Raw genomic sequence first — 16,076 nt, 5'->3', positions numbered from 1 at the left:
TCAGTGACGCCCAACGTTGATGTGAACTGCTGAAAATCGTTCCCGAGCCGCTGGATAGATACCTCACGATTGAATGAGGACGAAGTGATGGAAGAGGAAAGCATACTGTGACCATGCCAGTGGAGAATTCGAAGTGACCTTCATGAGCTCGTTTCTATGCATCTAGAAGGATCTGACTGACTGCAATTGCGGCGCCTTGCAACTCAGTCCAAGTACGTAGGCATCCATGTCAGCATTGGCAGATTCCCCAGCCACCCTCCAGCCCATCTTGAACTCCGCCGCACCGTGCCTTTGCACGATCCGTCTACATCCACCACCCACACCTAGCACCCACTTCTTTTTCCTCTTTGATCTATTACTAGCTTTCTGGCGTGAATGTACCATGCGGGGCTTCCGAGTGGCTAGATGTAGAAATGTCCTACGTACCGCGCCGCCCACGGGTCTTTCCACCGGTCGCGGCTTGATAAGGCGCCATATACACGCTGGTCAACACAAGATGCAGAGATTTTGCGAAGGTGCAATGCATAACTATACCGAGCCAATCTTGCGAATGCTAACAACCTCAGGTATTGATGGTGACCTCGACGCGCTGCAGCGTTTTACCTCCGGTCGCTGGCTCTGGCGCGAACAGGAGCAATTCGCCTGTCGATACGTGCAGTTCGAGCTCCAGCCGCTGCTAGACATTGCGGCCTCCGCTGTCGGAGCACAATACTGCGCTCGCGTGTTGAAACTCGCCGAGGGCCAGTACAACAAAGTCTTTGTGCTGACAATGGACAATGGGCGGGAAATCATTGCCAAACTGCCCAATCCCAATGCCGGACGACCTCATTTTACGACGTCGAGTGAGGTTGCCACTATGGACTTTGTAAGAGCTCCTCTAGTGGTTAAATTGCGACCTTTGCGAGCTATCGCTAACGGACGCAGCTGCGGAATGTTCTGGATTTGCCCGTTCCGAAGGTCTATGCGTGGAGCTCTAGAGCCGAGAACCCGGTCGGCGCGGAGTATATCCTCATGGAGAAGCAGCATGGTGTTATGCTGAGCGAGGTATGGGGTGCATTGAAGGGGAAGCACCGGGCGCAGCTTGTGTTGCAGGTTGTCGACTTTGAAAATATACTTGCTGCGACCAAGTTTCCCGGCTACGGGAGTTTGTACTACAAGGAGGATCTTCCCTCGAGCGCCGACATGTTATCATCGTCTTTGTACGTGGACAACACTGGCAAGGAAGTACAGAGCACCAATTTTGCCATTGGACCAACGAATCACCGCGCGTTTTTCGACTTCGGAAAGGGGTCGTTGGATATTGATCGTGGGCCTTGTGAGTATCTTGCAATCATTAAATGCGCATTCATCTCATGTTAATTATGCGCAGGGTCTTCGGCCGCCGAGTACGTGATAGCAGTCGCAAAGCGGGAGATTGCAACTGCGAAAGCAGGTCTCATGTACCCCCTGATGCCAGAAGGTCTTTTCTATGGACCGCGACAGTACCAGCCCACCAATGCAAAGAAACTTGCAACACTTCGAAATTACCTCAAGGTAGCCCCATACACTCTCCCAGAGAGCCTTACCAGTCACGCATCAGTCCTATGGCACGGAGACCTGAACTCGCAAAACATCTTCGTCGACCCCAACGAACCCACGCGCATCCTAGGAATCATTGACTGGCAATCTACAAGCCTCGCTCCCCTCTTCACCCAAGTCGCTCGTCCGGCTTTCTTGGACTACAACGGCCCTCCTCCCGAGACGCTGGACAAGATCCGCCTCCCCGAGAACTTGGAGGCCCTGAGCCCAGAGCAGCAGAAGCAAGCAAAGGCACTGCATCAGGCGCAGACACTGCATAACCTGTACTTAGCGCGGTCACGTCAACTCAGCCCCGTCATATTTGACGCCATTCAAGCCCAGAGGACCCTCCGCCATCAAGTCAGCGTTATTCCGGGATTGACGATAATGGACTACGAGCCGTGCCTCAACAGCCTTCTTCGAGACGTCCAGAAGGAGTGGTCCAGTCTTGTTAGCGAAGGGGCATCAGTACCCTGTCCGCTGCAATTTTCTGCAGAAGAAGTCGCAGAGCAAGAATGCGATGAGGAGCTTTGGGCTCAAGGTGTGGCACTCATGGAGGAATTCATCGCCGACACTGGCTGTTTCAAGCATTGGGATGGAAGGGTAAGCGAGGATGATTACGAGCTGTCACGGAAACAGCTGGATGAGGGCGTGCAGAGGTTTCTTGCGCGGGAGGCCAGGAGTGAGCAGGAGAGGAGAGAGTGGTGTCGGGTATTGCCGTTTGTTGATTAGGTGTTGACCTAAATATCCAGATGTCTACCTAGATGCCTACTGTAGGCTCCTCCAGTCCTACTCAACCCACCTCGCCTCCTCCGCCGTGACAATCCCACTCACAATCTCCCCCAACTCCTTCGGCATCGTAACCTGCGGACAATGCCCGGTCTCCATCTCAAAGACCTCAACCTCCTTCCCCCCCTCCCTCATCCGCTCAATCATAACCCGCTGATACCCCAACGGCACCGTCATATCGTTCACCGTACAAACATACGAAACCCGCACACCCCCATCCATCCACGCACACTCCTCAAGCCCCTGATACATGACACTCCCATTCCACACAACCAAACTCGCAACAAAAGCGTCCAGCTCCGCCTCCGCCAATCCCGGCCCCACAAGCAGATTCCGCGGATCGCGATCGCGCGCAATCCCATCGGAATCAAACTCAAACGCCACCGCGATCAGCCCCTCGTCCCCCATCTCCTTCACCATCCCCATCATGCTCTCGCCCGGGGCGAGCGCAAACGCTGCAATGTACACAAGCCGCGCGATGCCCCCGGGGAGGCTCTGCTTTGCGCGGGTTGCGACGCTCAGACCCGCTAGTGCGTTTGTCCCCACTTGGCCGCCGTACGAGTGCATGAGGACGATGAGCTTGTGGCCTGCGGAGACGAGGCCCTCGGCGGTCGAGCGGATCAGCGCGGTGTCGGTTGCTAGGGTGGCGGTTGGGGGGCGGGCGCCGTTTGTTGAGGGCAGGCGCGGGGCGTGGACTTCGTGGCCGGCGGCGCGGAGGTAAGTGGTGAGTGTCGCGTAGTGGGCGGGGGTTTGCCAGCCGCCGTGGATGAGGAGGATGGTTGCTTTGGGAGATCGGGATGACATTGTGAAGCTCGGGGGTGGGGTCGAGGTGTGATGGTTGAGGGAAGTCCAGAGTTGGAAAAATGATTAGATGGAAAGACTTCGGGAAAGGGTCGAGTCGAATATATAGGCGCGGCTCTGCTCAGCTCCTCTGATGCCTCTCTAAGCCCTATGGAGAAGCCCCTGTCCGTGACTCTGTGTGGACCTATGGATGCACGGTAGGGCTCAGCTCTGGGCACCGTCAGCACTAGAGCCGCGGTCAATAAGGTACGCAATCCCAACCCACCTTGTCGTGGCTGCCGTGCGAGTGGGTCTCAGGCGTTCAGCTTTGCGCCTATTGTTACATGGATATTATCAGATTATAGTGCATGGGGCTCCTTGAGAGCACAGGCTATGATACTCCGTACATCAGCCGATAATGCGCCCCGTGCGAGAACATGCACCAAAGGAGAGCAAAATACAAGAGTAGAATAGATGGCGAGCACCTCCATATCAGCCCCTAATTCATGTTCTTTTCAGGCCTTCCTAAAGACAACCCTAACATACTGTAGTCCCGACCCACCCACGCCCTAACCCCTCGAATCCTGTCAGCGAGCAACGTATGAATTCAACACATCCTTCAGCATATTAAATAAAGTGGGCGCATTAGCCACAGTTCATTTTCCTTCTAGTGAAGTTTCATATGGTTCGGATAAGTGAAGCGGAGTTCAGGTGCTGCCGGCGGCCTTGGGGCAAGAGATTCGTATGCCAGAGGATTTCAGAATCTAGCGTAACCATCCATGGACAGTGAGTACCTAGGGTGGCTAAGGTTGTCTGATAGAAAATAGGACTGGGCTCTGAGGTAGCTGTATCTACCCACGTTGTGGGTTTATGTGTAGACAGCACGAGTTGCTGCGAAGATAGAAGGACTGCACTCATGTTATAGAGTTCCATGATGGCTTTTGCTCGTCTATAGTCAAACCATCATAGACGGTTCGTAGTGCATAGTACCTACCTCCGAGGTTAAGCACCGTCAAGGTAGATTTATGTGGTTGGAGTGGACCTAGGTATCAAGTGTCATCTGCAGGTGACTTGCCTGCCCTACGCTGGACAAGCAAGCCGTACTTATGTAGGAGCTTCATCTACCTAATCCATACGGCCCGACACACGTTAAACGAGCGGTAGGCTCCAGGAAGAAAAAGCTGACCTAGAACGATAGTCCGGAGCCTAGGAACCAAGAGGTGGAGGAGCGGGAGAAGACCTTAACATAAAGAATCGCCCAAGACGCCAAAGCGGCCAGTGTTCCGGACTGAAAGAGTCGGCTCTGACAGTAGACGGGCCCCGGCTTTGCTCTCAATGTGTTTGGGGCGGTTTCGATAATAAGAAAGGGGGTGTGGACACAATGGCGGGTTCGGTTAGAGCTGATGGCCAAGCGAACCGGCGCTCTGGGTTCTAAAGAGTGCCTGAAGTCTCAGGATAATTTAAACCTCACCGTTGCCATTGGAGGTCTCTCAACCGGGTGCAGCTAGCACGGAGCAGCTCAGGCTGCCTGGATGGAGACCTAGACAGCTGGAGGCCAATTGGGGCATTAGAAAGAGCGACAAGGCGCAGCTGTGAAGGCTTAACAAAGTATCAACAAGCAAAGCGGAGCTGCCAGAACTCTGAATAGTTGTTGGGCGCCACCTTCTTTGTTGATGTGCAGCTGCATATTCCCAGACAATGCCTTGCGTTGTGAATGCAACTGCTATGGTACGAAGACAAGGGAACGATCAGTGAGCAAAGCGCAATGAACGACGCACAATGAACTTCATTGTCGCAGCAAGAACCAAAGAGGGGAGAGAAAGAGCAGCTTCGTTCTTTATGAAGCTATGGATACAAAACTGGAGCAGAGCTGGAAGCTTCTCTTCCTCTTTCCATCATCCTTGTCAGCTTCTTCGCCGAAAACTGACTTGGATTTCAACATCTCCTCTATTGGGCTCCTACATCCACCAGCATCATCAGCCTTCTAGCAAGCAGAGCTGCCTTCGCGAAGATGACCAACTTGAAAGAGCTTGTGGAAGCCATCGACGAGCAAGCGAAAGGACCAAAACCCACGGCACTGTCGATTCGCACCTCCGCAGATCCATTCTCACAGTCAAACGACGCAGCAAACCCCCCCTCGTCGCCAGATTCCGCAGGAAGCGACCCCCAGACCGGCTCTTTCTTCTTGAGCGGCGCCGACGCCCCAGACACCACACCCAATCCTTCAGACTCCGACGACGACGCATGGGAAACCGACGACGAAGGCGCAGAACGCGCTCCGCAGACCTCACCCACCGCGACCTTCATCATCCTGGACGACCTGCAGTCAGCACGCGACAAGATCCGCCAAAAGATCCGTGACGCTGCAGCACAGCGGCGCACCTGCGACTGCCTCAGCGCCAAAGAGGCCATTGCCATCCGCAACGTGGTGGAAGGGGCCATCGAAGCGAAGATCCTCACGCTCATGGGCGATTATGCGGGCAACGTATGGTTCTGTGTCCGCAAGGCCGCCGAGGCGATGGACGGCTACGCATGGTTCCCCAGGACCGTTGCAGACTTGAACAGGCAGTTGAAGAAGGAGCGACGCCGGTCCAGGGCACCGGGGGGCAGCGAAGCGAAGGATGAGCCGCGCGAGTGCACCGAGGCCGTCGAAGCCTGCATCCGGCACCTTCGCACGCAGAACCCCCTGGTACGGCTTTCGGTCGGCAAGGTCCGGGTTGCGGCGAGGGTTTACACGCGGCGATGCGCAACGTTTCACTCAAGGGCTGGGCTGCACAAGGCGTGCGAGGCCGAGCTGTACAGCACGGTCCGAAAGGACTTGGCTCAGGTGAGGTTGATTGGCGCGATGGCTGGGAAGAGCCCGCGGTTGCTGAGGAGGTATCGATCGCTGATGCAATTCTACATCGACAACTCTTCCTGGGCGCGCAGGCAGCTGTCGTAGCAGGGACGAGTCAGGCGTCAGCGAGGCCACCGGGCGGTTTGGTTGGGGATGAGGGCCACCACGGGGTGGAATCCGTCCTGCTGTTCTTTGTTTCGGCTCTCCTCGTTTCGGCGCTTTTCCCTGTTTGGGGGTCGGCAATATTTAACCAAGAATAATAAAAATTCTCAAAGAATAAGCGCGAGGGGAGGGGATACCAGGGACTGGGGACGCCACCGAGCAAGAGGTCTGGTGCCGACCGTCGCAGCGGTGGAAGACTCTTCCCCCATGACCAATTGATTGCATTCTTCTTTTTTCACACAGCCCAGGACTGCCGGATAGGGTAGTTGGACCAAACATGCTCTGCTTTTGGTCAGTGGCGGCGAGGCATGGAGGGAGGGGAGGGCAGGACATCCAGTCAAAGGCACATGCCCGGACACGAACTTATGGAAGGACCAACCTATAAGTAACCCCGACTGGACGGCGGATCCATTTCGTGCGAGGTCACATTCACCACCCCAGCATCTTCTTCCTACCTCGAGGATCTACCCATCATGACCACCGCGGCCGAACGCATGAAAGCCCTGGCCAAGCCCCGGGCCACTCAACCCCAGCTCAAGCAGCTCTGCCCAGGCTTCTACCGCGCCCGCAACGGAGATCGCTACTATGGAGAGGGCGAGGTCGTCGAGAAGGGAATCACCCACGACGGCGGAGTCTACATCCGCGTCGAGCCCGCGCACGACCGCCTGTACAACCCCAACGGCAAGGGCGCCTTCTTCGACCCCTTCACCGGCGAGACCATGCCAGAAGCTCTGCTCCCCGACTGGCCCACCGACCCGTACGAGACCGACGGCAGCGTCCTCCCAGACACCAAGCCGGGCACAAAAGTCGGCGACGAGGCCCCGGGAATCTACCACGCGCCCAACGGGCGCCGCTACTACGGGATCGGGCGCCTGCTGAAGCTCGACTCCTGGCGGGTGGAGCCCATCCCGGGCAAGCGGTTCGTGCACGATCGCAAGGAGAAGGACGTGCCGGACGCGGAGAGGCCGCGGGTCCTGTACACCAGCACGGCGCAGGCGAGGCAAGCGAGGGAAGCGAGCCAGGCCGAGGCCCAGGCCCAGGCCCAGGACAGGCGCAAACGAGGCAAGGGCAACTATTTCGGCGGGCTGCGGCCGCCCATTCTGCGCGGTACCACCCCGCGGCTCGGCACAGAGAGCACGGGGGTGTACCTGGCGCTGGACGGGCTGTGGTATGTCGGCGTGGGCAAGGTCATTGCGGTGGGACTGAACCTCGAGCGCTTCGAGTATGTGTACGTGGAGCCGATCCCCGGGAAGTCGGGAGGGGACTATGACTTCTTCCACCCGATCACTTGGGAGTGGATGGCCGCGTTCCAGGGCAGCCCGCGCCCGGGCGAGAGTGCGGATCCGAATGCAAAGCAGGACGCTGGAGTGCCGGATCCGCGACATCGGCTCTGGCGAGAGTTCCCGGCCATCGAGCGGATCCCGGAGGTTGGCGAGGAGTATCCTGGACGCTATCTCCCTCCTAGTGCGCCCAAGTACGAAGTGTACCTTGGGGTGGGAAAGGTTGTCAAGGCTGGGACTACGGAGGAGGGCCGGATCTTTGTGGAGGTGGTGCCTATCCCGGACAAGTTCGATGCAGGTGGCATCTATCAGTTCTTCGACCCTTACACCGGGAAGGATATGCCCCAGGAGTATTTGCCTGACGAGAAGGAGTGAGCGGTGTCTATTTGTTGTACAGTTTCAGTGCCTTTTGCTTGAAATCGCAGTCAATGTTGTTTATAGTACTTGACAGTTAGTATGGAGCAGGAACAGAATGCCATTGATTCTTCATTTATCCTTCAAGAACACTGCCCAGGACACTCCCACCCGCCTATCCAGCTGGCTGACTCTTCCTCGCCTACCTAGGCACTCCGTACTGATGGCTACCAAGACAGTGAGTCCCGACTACACAACAGCAACGATTCACTCCGCTTTCTCCGGCTTTAGTTACGCTAGATTTGACCTGAATGTGGTGCTCTCCCCTTCCAACCACTGCAATCATTCGCGAATATCCAAGGTAGGCAGGACAGGTGGCGTTGCTGGTGAATACCGACCATATTCCTTAGCACTGTGGCGGATTCCACATAATAAAGGAAAACACCCAGAATAGGTGAACAGACATTACTGCTCTCAATACTGTCAATTCCTCCTGGGTTCATGTATAAACAGTGTTCTAAACAGTGTTCTGGGAAATCCCCATCGCAAGACCTCAACATAACAGACCTTGTCAAGTCCGTCAAGGACTCACCAGCGATGCAATGCAGGTCAATCTCATCAAGCAGCGATAGAGGCACCAGGAGCATTACCTTTCCTGAATTCGAAGGATGTAAATACGCCCACAAAGAAACCGGTGCAGATGACTACCTACATGCGCACGCACCAAGCCACTCCGTCATCATCTTTGACTCGATAACCCACACAACACAGCCCAACAATGAACAATCAACTTCACCTCGCTCCAAAACGATCCTGGCAACAACCTCTTCCCGCAATGAGCCTATCAAGCCTAAAGGCACTTAGGGTAGGTACCATGGGACGTCCTCTTCGCCCATCCCCCATGGAAGCCAAGCCCTAACCAACCCTCCGTGCACAACCGCCGAGAAGAAACGCATCTGACCCGCTTAATCAAAAACGGTGGAACTGTGGCGCGAATATTCTGTCCTTTGTGGCGTATAAGGACGCGTACTCGAACAAAGGCACCATATGCAAGGTACGGCTCGCTGGTCCGCGTCCTCGAACATCCGTGATGGAGTTGTCTTGCTATTCAACTTTGGCAGAACATCGCTGAACCAAGTATCATTGGAACGTGGACTGCAAGTAGGTAGAACATCTAGGCGAGAGGTTATAGCGTATACGCTCGCAAGGCTTAGAGAATCCTACACTGCCATAGGTAGGGCGAGTAACGCCCGGGATATAAACCACAAGTGCGTGGCTTTAATTAAGGTTGGAAATTAATTGCGTATACATGTGGAACTTTAATATCTAGCCAACCAGAGTGCTGGATTAAACTAAGATTACAATAGTCTTACTGAACCTCAAAACTCCACGCCTTCTACCTATAAACTAATGCACGTCCAATGTTACCTGTAGTGCGTGATTGACGATGGCCGCGGACTAGCAAGCGGCGGGATGGTAGTAGGTAGGATGTTGAGAATAATGCAGCTAATCGGTTCTCAATAGCCTGTCTGCTCCGCTTTCAGGGAGCGAGGGTTCAGATCGACGCCATTTCTCGCCGACTGCTGTGGGAATAACTTGTGCTTCTCCAACAACGGGTTGCTCAAGTCACTTTGAACCAGTCCAGGACCAGGGGCCGACGTACAAAGCGGCCCATGGATCCAATGTTTGGTTGAAGTACTGGTTACGTGGTATTACAGCTCTCCTAGCGACACTAAGATACCATGATAAAACTTCTTTGTCTGCTTCCCCGCCACCGTTGACTGGCACACGTCTGCTGTCGCTTTCCTGAAGACTGCATGCGTCCTCGTCGCTTCTTTGGCTATAAGAGTATACAACGCGTAAGGCGTCTGAATGTGTCTCTTCTCTTTCTCCAATATGTCGATACTTCAAGAGGAAATCTGTACGGTGGTCGCCGGCAGACATTGTATTCTGGGAAGAACTTAAAGTGTCTGGTGGAGTGCAATTGGGCAGTGCAGCTGGTGGCAAGCCACAGCCGGATAGGAGTCATAAAGAAAAGAAAGATACAAATCAGGCAGAATACTAGTTTCAGGACGAGTTTTCCTGTAACTACCTGCTATTGTAACACGCCATAGACAGAAATGTACTATCTGCGAGCCCTGGGTATACTCCTCTTCGACCGCAAACATAACAGAATAAATAAAAACACCTAAATCTGGATAAATCTTAGCAACCCAGCCCAGGAGGGCTTTTTGCTGGGAAATAAAACACACCAGCTGTACACTAGACCAGCCGACTAAGTATTAAGTACATTGACTTCGTAGTAGTCGCAAGTGCTATATACTATGGTAGTGAACAAGCAGACCCGCAACGAACCAAGCTTGCTATATAAAGAGAGAGAATAGAAAGCGGAAGACATATAGTAGGTAAAAAAGGGAAGTAATTTTGGAAATAGACATAATGTGACCCGCCTGACATCCTGGTTTCCCCCGTAGCCCTCTGGGGAGATTCGAGGGCTACTTAGTTATTGCTTTTGCTAATAGAGATAAATGCCAAGCGCGTCAGGCACCTGATGACATAATGGATCTCTTGAGAGCAAGCTTCTTCATGCTGCGATGAAACGTCCTTGTCGGCGGCGATGGCAGTGGTCGTCGGCGTTCAGTCGATCCAGCCCGTTCCAGTGGTCGGGCTTGTAGTCGGGCGCCTCGAGCTCCGGGCTACAGCCGTTGACGCCTTGCATTTTGTGATTTTTGTCATGGGAATGTAGCCAGTGCCGGTATTGCTCTTGGGGCTGCTGGTGCCGCCTGAGATGCCGGTACTCGGGTTCTTGGCCTGACCGTTCGGAAAGGTATACGCGGTCCATTGTTTGGATCTGGAACTAGGATGGTTGGAGTAAAGTTCGTGCATTACGTCCTCGCCCTAGCAGTAGCTTGTAACAGGGTCGCCAGCAAACACCCACTATGACTATGTAGTTCGGGAGCATGCGCATGGCGACTGAGTAGGGTTTTGACGAATATATATGGACCGTGCAATAATAATGGGCGAAGTTGGGTAAGAGTAAACCTCGAACGCCGTAGGCATATGACTTTTACAGTCTCAGCTTGGATCACAGAGGTAGAGCACATCGCAGAAGAGCCAGGACATTCTCACGCCTTTTATATACACAACTCTTGATTGTTCAAATGTGCTGCAGATTGACCGTATCAGGCATCATTCTCGTTATAGGGGCCAATGTACTTTGATCTTTCTTACCGGGGCTGTTGGGGACATAACCCTGCTAGAATGATTTATAAAGATGTTTCCTAATGAGCAAGAACACAGGATGAGTGTTTGTACAGCACTTACATGGAACCAACAAATGTGTAGGAGACAGCCAATCAACTACGCGTGATGCCTGGTGATGGCGGCATATCAACTAGACCAGGGGTTGGAGTTGCAACTAGTCGGTGGACTATACGAACACCAAAAAGCGTACCATGAATGGCCCTGGATTAGTAGTTTATTTCAGATGGTTTGAGGTGAATGTGACATGGTGCCTGGGAGCAGTGTAATATTCAGTCTATACTAAAGCAGAAGGCGCGAGGAGCTTCTCGCTAGAACACCGACTGACATGAGGAGACGGTTCAACCCTCCCCATCAGACACATAGGCTAGAGTATGGTTGAAGATTTCGAGTTATAGATACCTGTAAAATGTCCCGCCCTTCCCTCTTGATAAACTATCGTAACCATCCCCCATGACCTTGCGTTCAAGGAGCGCCTCGCGAGGATGTCGGCTAGCTTTTTTCCTGTACTGCTCGTCGTTGCCATAATTGTGAACGAAAAAGTCCTTCAAAACCCTCCTGAAGGGAATAACAGGAGTTACAACCTGTTCACACAAATTCCACACAGATTCAATCTCAGCAAAGTTATATGGCCGAATCTTAAATTGCCAGAATGGTTTGTGAAAGTGTAGCTCAAGAGTCAGACTAGACAGTTTGATTTAACCCGAGGAGAACAGGGAAGCCACACTGTTAATCTAGTCGTTCATCTCCTCGTTGTAATCGTTGGTGTGCGGTGAATATAGCTAGTGGAAGACCCAGCGGATGTGACGAAGGTGCTCCCAGGAGTAAGCGGGCAGTTGATTGAAGAACCGCGAGGCCTGGCAACTCCATGCTTCTTCGGCAGGTGGAGGGATGCGCCTTTCTTGGTACCATAATTCAACTGTATCCCCCCGGTAGTATACGGATAGGGCGAGTTGTCGGACGGCCTTGCTGACCAGGAACAAAGTGTGCGGAATGGAGTCCTCGCACGGGTATACACTGGAGCATGCTGTATGAGTGAACGGGCAATAGACATCGCTGCAGTTCTGTGCTCCGAAAGGGTACCCAGAGCAGCGAAACAGCCTGCAGTTGACAGGGACAAAGCGCATGCAGTAATACCGAGACATCAGATGCTGCGGCGCAACTAGACCGGAGTACTCGAGAATGCGCAGTTGAAGCTACACCGGAAGATCCAAGAATGGAAAAATATCTTTGAGCTCTGGGGGGAAGTACGTGGTCTTCTGCCGAATGGTTGTGCTGATCATGTGCTGGATATCCAAATCTCTATCTGGGCCCATGCGGTTTGAGAGCCCCTTGAGCCGAGGAAGGTCATATTCTCACGGATTCCAAGCACCGTCCCATGGCAATGTTGATCCGGGTGCAGCCTGTGAATTATTGGACCCGGGCACCATATCGTACATCCTTGTGTCCCGATGGTGACGACGATCGATTTGAGAGACTTCCAGCCCAGCGGGGTTAGGTCGAGAAGGGGTTGTAAGCCGTGGGGATTCCATTCGTCTCTGTCCCAGAATTGCAGCGTATACTCCGAATACATGACCCTTCGCACATCTTCAGATACGGCGCGGGAGACGTAAAACAGCTGGTTGGAGAGATAATCCTTTTCTTCATGATCGCCGATGGTCCTCTGCTCGCGCAACGACCATTCGCCTCGCCAGTGGAGACTGGATGGGTAGCCCCGGGCGAATAGATAGAAGCCCAGCAAGTGATAGATCCGCCGTCGAACGTCATAGGGGAGGCGAAGAAACAGCGCGGCAGCGGTTCTGTCATTTCAAAATGCCAGTCAGTCCACTACCTAGGGTAGGTGCTGGAGCTGGGCGTGGGCGGGGTCGGGGTCGCACCTGCAGTTGCCTAAATTGCCTATATCGCCCTCGACGGTACCATGCAGACGATTCATTGTGGATCTGGCGCGTCTAGCCACGTCGAGGACTTGGCAAGTGTTATAGAGGAGGTTTGGGGGCTAGTAATAAGTAGGAGGCTAGAAAGGTAGAGCATGTAGTTACAAAGACACTTTGTGGCGGTTTTGAAAGCTTAGGGCACAGAACAGGGAGAAGGTTAGGGATAACAAAATAAAGTATAACAAGGCTTTAGACACTTCAAAAAAGGGAAGTATATCTTTATTCCCGAGGTCCGCTGGGGTAAGCACTACAAGTTAGCCTGGGAGGTTGGGGTTATGCCAGCCCCGCACTGATACCTACCTGAGTATACATAGCCTGAGACATATCACGATGTTTGGAAAGCGTCTATTCAATTATATTAGACCCGACGTCATCTATGTGTAGAGGAGCCTCATACTGCCATTCCCATGTATTGTCAGCCAACCCTAAGCGCGGAGGAACTTTAGGTAGTCCGAGCCCGAGGGAGGGGTGGCTGCCTAATTGAGCCAGGGGTAAACGGATCATTGACTGCTCAGCATTGCCTCAGTAACCTCGCTACCTAGATTCTTGTTCTACCTGCACATCAAGAAGCTTGATCAAGTTGTTTCGACTCTACTAAAACATCAGTTGTGTGCCTTAGCCGGCAGTCCTTACAAAAATCCGAAGGACACCATGCAAAACGACTTTATCCTCGCCGCCAGAGCCAACGATCTGGACCGGCTAAACTACTTGATTCACATCGAGGAGCTGCAGATTCCAGAGATTGGATATGGAACAACTGCAAGATATCTCGCATCCTTGGAAGCGATACGCTACAATCGCCCTGAGGCACTGGCTTTGCTGTATAAGCGCGGGTGTCAATTCAACACCGGTAAACATTTAGTCTTGATAACAGCTACCTCTACATGACTAGGCTCACCATCTGACTTCCAACAGACCACGTTTACAAACTCCTGGAACTAAAGCGGAAAGATTGCATCGATGCAATCATTGCCCTGGGTTGGGACATCAATATGGGCGTCGGCCATTTTGGGGACCCTCTGAGGCACGTACGCAACCGAACACTCTCTCGTATCCCATGACGCTAACTATGCCTTTATCAGCCTAAGCCTCGATGACCTAGACATGGTCCAATTCCTGCTTTCGCGAGGCGCCGACCCAAATCAGAGCTACTACCGCTTCCCTATCTGGACCGCACTGGAGGGAGCAGCGGCTTTCAATTCCATTCCCGTTATTGAGGCGCTGATTGATGCTGGGGCTGAGCTAAAGAGCCGTCGCGTTCTGGCTAGGGCAGCTGGAAAGGGGAGGATTGATGTGGTGAAGTACCTGCTGGATCGGGGAGCACCCATCGATACGAACCCCCGGTTGTACGATGAGGTGAATAAGTCTTTCTATTACGACGAGATTGTTTTTAGGAGCGCCCTTTGTGAGGCTGCGTTTACAGGCCAGGCGGAGGTTGTGCAGTTGTTGCTTGAGCGCGGTGCAGATCCAACAGTTAGAGATACGGATGGCAGATCCAACAGTTAGAGATACGGATGGCAGATCCGCGGCCGAACTGGCTGAGATGAAGGGGCATCATGCTTGTCTTGATTCATTGAATAGGCTCTCATGACCTTGTAGTATGGTGCAAACAAGGGGCAAGCATCTATTGATAGGCCTTATCCACCTGACAAAGAATTGCAACTTCAGCAAGCCGGAACCTACTAGTAGTATGACGGCGTTGCTGGGTATTCGAACTAAGGAACTAGTTCATGTTGGAGGTAGCTAGCCGGGAGTCGGAGGATGAGTCATCCGGGTTAGGTAACCCCGCGCCGCCGCCCACTATCTAGTGGCCATGTTATTTTTAGTTTTTTAATACTTTTTTAATATTATTAAAGTTTTTTACTTATTAGGTTATATAGCCTAGTTAGCCATTATTTTATTATTTTTTATTAATTTTTTAATATATATAAAAACCTTTAAGTAAGTTTTATTTTTTATTTTAATTTAGTTTTTTTTTTTATAATTTAAGGCTGTATTTATATGCTAAAGTTATGCCTTTAAATTTTATTAATTAAATTTAAGTTTTATTAATTATTATTTTTATTTATTAACTATATTATTATTTTAATATATTTACCCCTTTAAAAAATAAAGTTATTAATACTTTTATTTTTATTTTTATTTTTATAATTAATAAAGGTATTACTAGTTATTAGCCTAAAATAACCCCTTAGCTACCTTAGGCACTAGTAGTATATTATTAAAAAATATTTTATAATAAAATTATTTTATTTTTTACTTAGCTTAATATTTAAAAAGTTATATAATACCTAAAAAATAAAAAAATTATAAATAATAAAGCTATGCTGTTAATTATTTTTTAATAATATTAAAAATTAATATTATTATTAATAAAACGCTTCCCCGCCTTAAAAAAAAGGATAATAATATTTATAAATAATAAAAAGCAGCTTTTTTATATATTACCTATTAATTATTTACTTAAGTATTTAATAAAATTAATAAATAAATTTATAATATTCCTAAAACCTTAAAGTTTACTAATAATTTATATAATATTATTATAAAAATAGTAAATAATTAAGGTATAATTTAGGCTTAAATAACTAGTATACACGTGTTTAATATAAAATATAATAATTATATTAATATAATTAATTATATTAATATATTTTAATAAGTAAATAAGGTTTATACCTGCTTAAGTATAAAAATAGGTATATTTTATTTATTTTTTATTTTTTTTACTAATTTCCGTAATAATTTCCTAAACTAAGTAAATAATTATTAATATATATTTATTAATAAGTTACTTAAGGGCTATTATTAAACTAATTTTACAAAGCTTTATAATAATATTATTACTTATATAGCTATGGTATTAAAAATTAGCGCTATAATATTTAAAGGTAAACCTTTACTTAATCTTAATAAAAATAGTAATAAAAATAATAAAAAATTAATTATAAAAAAATTAAATAAAAATAAAAAAAAGTTTTTTAAGCGCAAGGGCCCCGGCCCGGGATAGTTAAAAAAAGCATATTTAAATAAGTTTATTAAGTATAAAAAATAGTGTATAAATAATAAATATTACACGTACTATTATTTTATTAGCTATAAATTAAGTAAGTGTTTTTATTT

At 50.2% G+C, this 16,076-nt stretch overlaps 5 protein-coding genes across 5 annotated transcripts; 4 read left to right on the top strand and 1 right to left on the bottom strand.

Moving 5' to 3' along the window:
* Positions 1 to 496: 496 nt before the first annotated feature.
* On the top strand, positions 497 to 2,289 carry DSM5745_04113 (aminoglycoside phosphotransferase family protein; the record flags this gene model as incomplete). The annotated part of the gene is made up of 3 exons (XM_026746129.1): positions 497 to 865; positions 925 to 1,315; positions 1,370 to 2,289. 3 exons carry the CDS (start codon positions 497 to 499, stop codon positions 2,287 to 2,289), a joined length of 1,680 nt encoding a protein of 559 aa, XP_026605125.1.
* Positions 2,290 to 2,346: 57 nt separating this feature from the next.
* Positions 2,347 to 3,150, bottom strand: DSM5745_04112 (alpha/beta hydrolase; the record flags this gene model as incomplete). The annotated part of the gene is made up of 1 exon (XM_026746128.1): positions 2,347 to 3,150. One exon carries the CDS (start codon positions 3,148 to 3,150, stop codon positions 2,347 to 2,349), a length of 804 nt encoding a protein of 267 aa, XP_026605124.1.
* A 1,987-nt stretch (positions 3,151 to 5,137) lies between these two features.
* On the top strand, positions 5,138 to 6,067 carry DSM5745_04111 (uncharacterized protein; the record flags this gene model as incomplete). The annotated part of the gene is made up of 1 exon (XM_026746127.1): positions 5,138 to 6,067. One exon carries the CDS (start codon positions 5,138 to 5,140, stop codon positions 6,065 to 6,067), a length of 930 nt encoding a protein of 309 aa, XP_026605123.1.
* A 530-nt stretch (positions 6,068 to 6,597) lies between these two features.
* On the top strand, positions 6,598 to 7,779 carry DSM5745_04110 (uncharacterized protein; the record flags this gene model as incomplete). The annotated part of the gene is made up of 1 exon (XM_026746126.1): positions 6,598 to 7,779. One exon carries the CDS (start codon positions 6,598 to 6,600, stop codon positions 7,777 to 7,779), a length of 1,182 nt encoding a protein of 393 aa, XP_026605122.1.
* A 5,825-nt stretch (positions 7,780 to 13,604) lies between these two features.
* Positions 13,605 to 14,459, top strand: DSM5745_04109 (ankyrin repeat domain-containing protein; the record flags this gene model as incomplete). Its single annotated transcript, XM_026746125.1, has 3 exons — positions 13,605 to 13,774; positions 13,869 to 14,003; positions 14,036 to 14,459. 3 exons carry the CDS (start codon positions 13,605 to 13,607, stop codon positions 14,457 to 14,459), a joined length of 729 nt encoding a protein of 242 aa, XP_026605121.1.
* Between the last annotated feature and the right edge of the window lie 1,617 nt (positions 14,460 to 16,076).

The sequence above is a fragment of the Aspergillus mulundensis genome, assembly GCF_003369625.1.
Source record: "Aspergillus mulundensis strain DSM 5745 chromosome Unknown scaffold_3, whole genome shotgun sequence".
NCBI lineage: Eukaryota > Fungi > Ascomycota > Eurotiomycetes > Eurotiales > Aspergillaceae > Aspergillus > Aspergillus mulundensis.
This window is presented reverse-complemented; position numbering and strand designations above follow the sequence as displayed.